General features: G+C 37.8%; 1 protein-coding gene across 2 annotated transcripts; it reads right to left on the bottom strand.

Moving 5' to 3' along the window:
- Positions 1-3,256: 3,256 nt before the first annotated feature.
- Positions 3,257-8,829, bottom strand: LOC131157029 (uncharacterized). 2 transcript variants are annotated; one of them, XM_058110866.1, is made up of 6 exons: positions 7,921-8,829; positions 7,165-7,434; positions 6,900-7,073; positions 6,670-6,776; positions 5,155-5,489; positions 3,257-4,167 (listed from the first exon to the last, which is right to left on the bottom strand). In XM_058110866.1, the coding sequence occupies exons 1-6, from the start codon at positions 8,281-8,283 to the stop codon at positions 3,578-3,580; spliced, it is 1,839 nt and encodes a 612-aa protein (XP_057966849.1). In that variant the 5' UTR covers positions 8,284-8,829; the 3' UTR covers positions 3,257-3,577. The 2 variants fall into 2 exon arrangements, with proteins under 2 accessions (XP_057966849.1, XP_057966850.1); XM_058110867.1 differs by having other exon boundaries at positions 3,257-4,164; positions 7,921-8,437.
- Positions 8,830-9,468: the final 639 nt, after the last annotated feature.

Raw genomic sequence — 9,468 nt, 5'->3', positions numbered from 1 at the left:
CCCGTAGGCAACCATAAAAACATTGTATAAATGGATTGTAGAATCAAACCAAACTTTCCACCGTTCATTTCTACTCAAAATATTATAACATATATCCGAAGTTCAAAAATGAGTCTTTTGAACGTTTGGTTTTTAAAAGAAAAACTGAAAACATAACATACTCATTCCACAAACATTTCTATCTGTTCAAAATCATTAAAACACTGCATTAAACATAACCCCATTACCTATTTCCTGAAATAAATCGAAACGCTTGAAAACCCAAATCTCGACTTTTCACGAAAACAAGAATTTGCTCCGCTAGTACTGTAGATCTTAATTCTTTGATCCTCGTAGTAACTTTCGATTATCGAAACAGGCAACGAATGGTAAAGAATCGTAGAGAGAGAGAAAGAGAGAGAGAGAGAGAGAGAGAGAGAGAGAGAGAGAGAGAGAGAGAGAGAGAGAGAGAATTTTGGGTTTCTTAACCCTTAAGCAATGAAAAATCCTATTTATAGACCTTTTGACTCGGTTAAATTCGTCAATGAATTGGTCCTTCATCGACAAACCATAGAAGGCTATTCGTCGACAAACTTCCTCCTTCATCGATGAACCCAAACCTGATGTTTTCCCTGTCGGTCGGGATCTCTTCATCAACGAGACTCTGAATTTAGACGACGAAGCACTAAATGACCTTCGTCGATGAGAACATTGGCTTCGTCGATGAAGCCTGCAAAAATATCATTTTTACCCTTTTCTTATTTTACGGTTTTGGGTCTCTACAAAGTGTCAGATGTTGTTCGTTCACCAACAAGTGCTAAAATAAAAGACTCGATAGTGAAAGAAGCCATCGGCATTGGATAGACACCATCTTAACATTTACTGCGAAGAAGAGTCACCCTCGTGCTTCGATCCTTCACAATAAAATAAAATGGGTGAAACTCAAGAAAATATTATTGGAACGAATGAAATTATGAACGGAGATTAAGTTCTTGTGAATATTAGGAACACAAAGAGTATTAGTCAATGTAAAAGGCTTTGAAAAAGAGGGAAAAGTCATATCGCCAACATGTGTGACTCGCAAACCTGAGCCATTGCCAATGATGACCTCATCCATGCCATTATACTCCGAGTGAATAGAGAGATTGGCAAGATTAAAGGTGATATTGTGAGAAGTAGCGAAATCCACAAAGCCACTTTTTAGCAACACAATTTACAGACTTTGGTCCTGAAGCCAAGCGACAAGTCTTGGCTGAGTGTCCCACTTTGTCACATAGCTAACAAATAAGTTGGGGCTGACCAGACCGCTCTCTGTGATTATAACAACCAGAGTTAGGGAGACGCTCACCATAGGAACCAATGCTAGAACGCTGGTGACGGTTGAATAGGGAGGCGAGAGTGCGGCGTCGAGTGATGTTTGTAGTGGCAACAAAGGAGGAATTGGAAGCGTCAACACGTCGCAAGTAGCTTTTGTGGCCAACCAACATGTCATGAAGTTCCTCAAACATTAGAGAGATCTCATGTGCCCGAATAGGCGTTGCAATCTCACGGAATTTAGGACCAATACCGTTAAGGATATACATAGTAATGTCATCCACTGAGACGAGAGAATCAATCACAGCAAGTTCATCAATTAAAACCTTGATGGCATGGAGATATTACGAGATCGAGCGGGACATTCGTTGTATGAGAGTCAACTCCTCCTTAAGTTGCATAACTCGAGTACGTGAACGATTGCCATACAATCATTGCAACTTGGACCAAGCATCATGAGCAGTGGTTGAAGCAGCAATGAGCGGCATAACCGGTTCAGAGACAGATGCAAGGATGGTGTGAAGGATCACCTTATCTTGCCTGAGCCAACACTAGAAAAACAAATTGGAGACACTTGGAGAAGATAAACCGACAAAGGATGTGCTAGTAGAAAGGAATCATGACGGACATACAGTGGTATCGTCAAGATAGCCCTGGAGGTCATAGCCAATGAGCAATGATGTCAATTAGGCGCGCCAAGAAAGGAAGTTGGAAGGGGTCAACTTCAAAGGAAGCCGAGAGCCAGCATTGATGGCTATAAGAGGAGTGTTGTCACTACCAGGAAGCTCAAGAGTGTTGACAATAATAGACTCAGAGGAAACGGCCATGAGTAAAAAAAAAGCTCGTTAGAGAAAGTGCTCTGATACCATGTAGAAAATACATAACACTTTCATTGAGGTAAAGATGTCCTATATATAGGACTTGTACAAAGTATAATTGTTACAATTCGAAAGTATTTAAATATCAAACCAAAAAATCCTAGACTACTAGATACAAACAAATATTCAAGTAATACAATTGAAGAATCCCAAACTATCGCTGACTATCGGATATCAACCAATTTTCAGCTGCACAAGTTCTCAACAGTTCAGCAATTGACAAAACCGTCGACAGTTTGGTGAAATCATCGACAGTTTTCTCTTGAAAATCTTTCTGTATGAAACTATCGAAGCAACCGTCGAAGGGTATATAGAAATTGTCGACGGTTCATTGGAAAACTATACAATTTCCTTTATAAAAAGACTGTCTTTTGTATGGCAAAAGCATGGGATCAATGGACCGAAGCGGATAATGCTTCATTAGAGTTGGACTAACATCGCTTCATTAAGTTTGCTTCATGGAATGCGTTCCTAAGAATTTTGGTGGTTATGATAAGCGATTTTAATAATTTACACTACAATTTTAAAAACAAATGATACTGCAAAAAAAATTTATAAATCCATAATAAATAATGTATACAAATTATATTCTTAATTTAAACATGAAAATTCTTATCCCTTTCTTGCACGTAAACTTCTACACGCATAGCACTACTAAATTATTTCATTCCAACATGATTTCCATTATATTTTCATCATATTCTGTCCTATTCTTAGGATCCAAAAAATAACGAATGTGTCTACTGCTGAGCTAAGGAAACTAGAACTTTTTCTCCTTGTGTTTTAATTATTTCTTTTTCCAAAAGTAAAGGTATTAAAGATTTCGCAATGTCTTTTTTCATTATTTCTAAGCTTTGTTTTGAAAGGAGTTGTTGCAACACTTGTAGAGCCATCAAATCTGCAAATTGGGTTGGGGAAAAATTAAAAGAAATGAACAGGAACAAATCTGCAAGCTGATTCAATTAAACCGACCTTCCATAGACACCATCAAGAGCAATATCACTTCTGCAGAATCATTGTATGGGTCTTAAGCTTATCATTAAACCGTAGGGTTCAAGAAAACATAACATAAAGAGTGCTGTCAATAAACCACCAAAAGAACATTAATCATATATACATAACTTGGAAGGGATAGATACAAACTACAAATACAACTGACATTTGTTCATGGTAGCAGAGGAAGATAACCAACAATGTAGCACAATACCAACATACGATACACGGACTTCCTATATGAACACTAAACACGGTTTCATTTATGAAACAATAAAGAAGGATTCTTCATCAAAATCAATTTCCGAATCCCAGTAGCATCCCTCCCTATGTCCAGAAAATTTCCCATCACAGAGAGATTTACTACTTGTCCTGATCGTCATCTGAACAAATATGCTAAAATAAGAGATCCTCTATCTAGCTTTATTTTCACCATCTTCTGAAATGTTGAACAAGAACTTTGGGAGAGATGCAATGCGAGGAAGATGAAGCACTAGGTCCCCATAGGAGTCTTTTCTTGACATCACTGGTGCTGGTTTACTACTGGGGATCTCCTTGTAATTCCCTTCTGGTGCCGTCATATAATCTCTAAGGTTGCTCTTTCCCACTAATTCCGCTGGACATTTAACTCTGACATTGTTTCCTTCGTCAGGACCTTCAAAGCAACTTTCCCCACCAACCACTGTAGCAGGGTCCTTCTGCAGGAGACAACAAAGAGAATTGACTCTAGACATCAAGGATTTTTCATCAGAAGTTGCTGTAAATTGAGTATCGCTAAACAGGTGTTGTGCAATGTCCTCCAGCATGTTTCGGCATTCCAAACTTTCCTCTACTAAAGAGGGATTTCCAGAGGTTATTTGTTGCCCAATGTGATTCATGAGATCACTCATTGAAATAGCTGGATGAAGCCCTGGCACCTTTAATTTTTCCCAATTCCTTGGCCCTTTCACCACATCTGCTTCAAAGCTTCCAATCCCTTCAATTGCACGTGTGTCCATTACTACTATGAGAGCGAGAAGGAAATTAGTGAACAACTGAAATTCAGAGGACTAGGCATCTAGATGTTGCATGATATATTATGATATTAGACTAAGCATACAGTCGATGAATATAACACTAATGGCAAGCATTTGTGATATTTAAACATAATGGATGTCTTTGTACATTCCTAATGAAATATCTCTGCTACATCCACCCCCCCCCCCCCCCCCCCCAAAATTTTCCCTTCATTAAATAATAAAATTTAGGCAAATTATATTGATGACCCCTCTGGTTTGCCAAATAAAAGCCAACTTGCCCATCACTCGGTAAAGGACACCAGCCTCTTGACATTTAAATAAAATTGCAAGTTGACTTTTTCCTCCTATAAAAGCAGAAGTCATCTGGTGTGCTAAATATATTTTAAAACATTTTTCACCTTCTTTAGAACTGACATTTAAATTGGGAAAGGGTTTGGAGAAATGGGCATGACAACAAAAATAAAGTACATCATTCCACAAAATGCATCTTCTTCCCATCAGAAGCAGTGTATGACAGGATGCTTTTTATCAGATTGATGTTCAACTTATCCAAGAATGGTTTGTGCGCAATATTAAAGCTTCTAGGGCCTACCATTTAAGGGTCAAATTGTCATTAAGGAAAGTATACCATGCCATCACAGAAGATCAAATAATGGAGGGGAGATGAGTGTCGCTGTGCCTAAATTTCAAGGGAGATTGGTGACATTTTTTAAACCAAGGGAGGTCTTTTTTTAGCAAACTGCAAGGTCTATGTATTTTGCCCTAATATTTGCATTCCCATATGCAGTGTATGTTTAGTGACTACAATTGTAGAAGTAGCAGTACATTAAATAAGGAATTTTATGGAAACTAATATTCTAACATTTTAAAATAAAAAAAATATTCAGTCATCATTTAATCCCAAGAAAATATAACAATAATCACAAAAATCATTATCCTTCACCAGATCCAAGCCTAGTTAATTACTGTACCTGAGCTGGGAGAAGAAGCATCTTGGGACAAATGTGTTGGTGCTTTAACAGTAGGATCATCTTGGTCAATCTTCGGGGAAGATGATTGAGCAGCATAAGGTGACACGGCATCCTGGAAGGTAGAGAGAGTGGATTCTTTACTAGTTTTCAGTTCATCAAAACCATGGGTAGTGACATCACTGGGGTCCCCAAAAACAGAAACCCGTGGTTCAAAAAATTGTGAATCCAGAACCACATCTGGCTGTTGGCTCAGAAAGTTCAGACGCATATCACACTGAATTAGCTTTTCAAAATGCTTGTTTAAGTGACCTTGTGGGCACTGCAAGAAATGTTCCCTAGAAAACCACAACATCAAGATGCTATATCAATGCCACAGCTTAAAAACCGAAAAAAAAAAGAAAAAAAGAATGCATCTTTAAAATAAAATGCATGAAAAAATATTGCATCTTTTCTATATGCCTTAATCACCAAAATTTAGCACATTCTAAAAGTCTCTGGAGGCCTTGGCCAACACAACACACACAGGAAAAAGGGGATTCCTTAACACAAAAGTAAACTAAGTACATTCAGCAAAAGGCTACACACAAATAAAAGTTAAAATGAGAGTTGCTCTACACTATTCCTTGGCAATGAATTATACATACATTCAAAAGAAAATTTAGAAGACTCACTATAGCAAGACATTATTTGCAGTGTCATTGGTATAAATGTTGAAGCATCTAAGGACAAATACTAATATTTTTCTGCAACTGATAACTAGAATTAATTTTCAAGTAGACCACCCAATTGAATTACAGATATTCTCCTCTGTTTAATAGAAAGTGCACTGTGATTTAAAAATGAAGCGTATGATACAATAGAGGCAAAATGAAATTCATGGCGACAAGACAATTCCCTTATAAGATTTGATGAGGTAATGCTAATAGAAAGTGCTTTACAATTTAAAATGAAGAGTATTAGTATAATACAAGCAAATAAAAGAGTAAATGAAATTCCTAGTGCTACGACATTTCCACATTAGATTAGATGAGAAAAATGCAGGTTTGCCACAAATTGCCAGCTTGAGTAGGGTGAATGGAAAATTAGGTTAGATAGGTGTCAGTGTGTCACCAGTAAACTAATACAAAGAACACAAGAAAGTCCAGAAGAATAGCTTCCAGAAGCCATCCCCAATCTGAGATGTTGACACTGATTATTGGAAGAACAGAAACATAGTATAATGTGTACATAGAAAAAAAAGGAAGCTGATAATCATAAAGAGAACTAGTAACAACAATATACGATAAATAGAGAGGCCCAAGAAACAAATTTTAAAAATGACTTAGCAGTGCATAGATACTAAAACAACATTCAAAAAATTAAGCAATAAGCCAAGAAAATACTCGTGTGACCAGACATCCTAGACGAGTGCTAGAACCGTTCTTTTTATCCCAGATTATTAAAAATTAAAACTAATATGAGTATAAAACCTTCCAGTCAATGAAGATATTGTGTCAGAAGCTTCATAATCTTTACCTGTGTATGCTAGCCTGCCCATTAGTAAAATCTGCAGTTGCCTGCCATAAGGTGTGCTTTCTGGGTTGTGGATTGGTCTCCCTGAAGAAAAGGGGCTGCCTAGCCAACTACACACACATCACCAATATCGATTTAAGCAACTAAGATGATAATGATAATGATGACATTCATGTATACAATTGAACATGCAAAGGGAAATAAACTAATACACAAGAAGGTAAGCATCTTACCGTGACATTCAAAGTCCCAGGCCCATTATCAGGACAATTCGCTTTTAAACCCATAATGTCTGACCATTGAATTTCAATTTTACTCTTGAGACCACCTTCGAGAACTTCCCAAACAAGCTTATGCTTTGCAAAATAACACTTTGCTACCAAATCACCTTCATGTTTAGATGCATACTGCAACAAAATGAAATTTCAGTATGTAAAACAACATATTCTAAATTCCAAACACAGAAGACACTGGTAAAACACAATCAAGGGAAAATACCTCCCAACACCCAATCCTTAAAAGTGAAGCTGGAAAATTGGAGGCCTTCAGCTTTTCACTAGAGGGCACTACAGACTTAATATCCTTCGTATTATCTCCGAGATTATGGTTCCATCCAGCGCCAATAGCAGAAGCATTCTCTTGACACAACCTCATTTGAATTAAATCCAACAATGACGGACTCTTCCTTAGCCGCAAGCCTAAAGGACTAGGCTCACTCAGTGGATTATATTGCGAAGGGGGGGCTGGAGACACATCAGTTCCAGTGCTCTGCTCAATATTCAGTAAGACCGAATGAAAATAAAAGTAAAATCAATAATTAAATCGCACTGAAAAAACCATTAATTTTCAGTTGTAATACAAGATAAACAGATCAAGCTCAATCGATTTACAAATTAAAACCCAGTTTAACAAAAAGTCATAAATTATAGCAACGGCTATATGTCAACAAGAAGTATGCCTGTCCAAGCTCAAGGCAGTAATAGAATTCCAAATATTCATTTCTTTCAGGTAACTCTCACAAATCAAACGAGCGGAAATTGCCATAAACCCCTCTAAGCATTCGCGCCGACATATAGACCACAACAACAATTTGCACAGAAATAATTTAAGTATCTACATCAATTTATTAATAATGTATAAAACGCATATACTAACAACATCAATTACTCAAGAAACTTTATAGATCCAAATTTCGACATTAAAAGAACATCTGTGAATATAAAGCTTTGAATTTATGCTTCAGTAGCATCAAACCTCTTGAAGAGTAGAAGAGAACTTCGATCGCTTGTTGAAAGGGCCGTGCTCTTCCTCCAAAGAGTCCTCCATCTCCAATTTCACCGGAGCCGACTCCCGACAAGGCGTCGTTTCTGGTCCCGGCCGGAGATTCCCAGATCTCATCAACTGAACCATCAATTTCCCGAGCAAGACAAGACAATCGATTCCTAATAAAATCAAGTTCCAAAAAATAAAAGCTGAAAGAAAGAAATCAAAACCCTGGAAGATGCAAGCAAAAGAATCTCTGGATCTAAGAGAACTTAGAAGGTCGGCGATTCCAAAAAACCTAGAAAAGGCTCTCGACTCTGATGTCTGCCGGAGACGAGACGGCAAATCTGACATTTAACGGTGTTAGCCAATCCTTGACCGCTCGCACGTGCGACAATTGAGTCGGTCAAATCTTTCACGTGTCGTTCAGACGCGGGTGGCACGCGAGTGCCAGCTGGCGTACAAATTTGACTGATCTGCTTTGTGACTACCGAATTGCCCGTAGATCTGGAGCTGCCCACGCTATCGGATGGCGGTCAGTTTCGTCATTCTAGATTTTTATTCGCAATCGCTGAGGCACGTGCTGGCATACAGGTGTTCGGAAGTGGATAACTGTGGGACCCGTAAATCTTTAGAAAGACGGCGTGGTTGGTGTTATGTGCCACGTGGTGACGGATCCGGGAGTAGGATGGTGATAATGCTTTGGAAGATCGACACGTGGAATCCTGATGGCGCTTGTCGTTTTGTGGACAAAGTTGGTATATCCATTTGGGTGAGCCGTCGGTCTGTTACTGGCACAATAAGCTGCAGACAGCTGGCTTTCCGATGGAAATCTGTGACAAGTTTTTAACCGACGTGGCTCAGCATATACCTAAGAGGGTCTTTGACTCATTGTCCACAAGACCGTGTTTGGTTCCTCCACTGCTTTTTTGGACTCTGCCAGGGCCTGCGATTCTATCAGTCCGCGTTAGATCCACAGATGGACCAAATTAAGCAAGTTTGTTTGAGTTGGTTGGTTTTGTTGATGGGAATTTTTTCAAGCTTTTTCCTGTTTTATTATTAAAATAAAATAAAATATTAAATAATACTTTATTTGAAAAAAAATTTCTCAAACCAATACTCACGTAATCTCGCAACTTGATACTCGTGCATATGAGCGAGTAGGAATGCGACGTGTGTTAGACTAACAATCTCACAGGATTAACCTACGAGATTTAAAGACTCAGCCCTGCTGGTGGTGAAGCGTGGTACGGGGCTAGGCAAATCTCGTAGGACTAACTTGCGAGATTTACCGGCTATATATATATATATTAAAATTTAAAATGCTTATAACCAATTAAAAAAATAGAATATTTTAATTTGAAGTTAATAAAGTAAAATGTGTTTTGACTGTAAAAAAATTATAAAATATTTTCCAAGGAAGGCTTTTGAATGTACTCAATTTTTTCGACAATTGAATTAAAAATTATTTGAAAAAAAAATAAAAAAAATTAGTATTTTTTTAAAATAAATATACTAAAAATACTTAAAATATATAAA

The sequence above is a fragment of the Malania oleifera genome, chromosome 6 (genome assembly GCF_029873635.1).
Source record: "Malania oleifera isolate guangnan ecotype guangnan chromosome 6, ASM2987363v1, whole genome shotgun sequence".
NCBI classification, from domain to species: Eukaryota; Viridiplantae; Streptophyta; class Magnoliopsida; order Santalales; family Ximeniaceae; genus Malania; species Malania oleifera.
Note: the sequence above shows the minus strand (reverse complement) of the source record. Positions and strands in the feature narration are given on the sequence as shown.

Coding starts and splice junctions, on each gene's coding strand:
- LOC131157029 (XM_058110866.1), bottom strand. CDS start 8,283: ATGTCAGATTTGCCGTCTCGTCTCCGGCAGACATCAGAGTCGAGAGCC. Junction 7,074..7,164: donor TAAGGATTGGGTGTTGGGAG/GTATTTTCCCTT, acceptor ATTTTGTTGCAG/TATGCATCTAAACATGAAGG. Junction 6,777..6,899: donor CTGGGACTTTGAATGTCACG/GTAAGATGCTTA, acceptor ATGTGTGTGTAG/TTGGCTAGGCAGCCCCTTTT.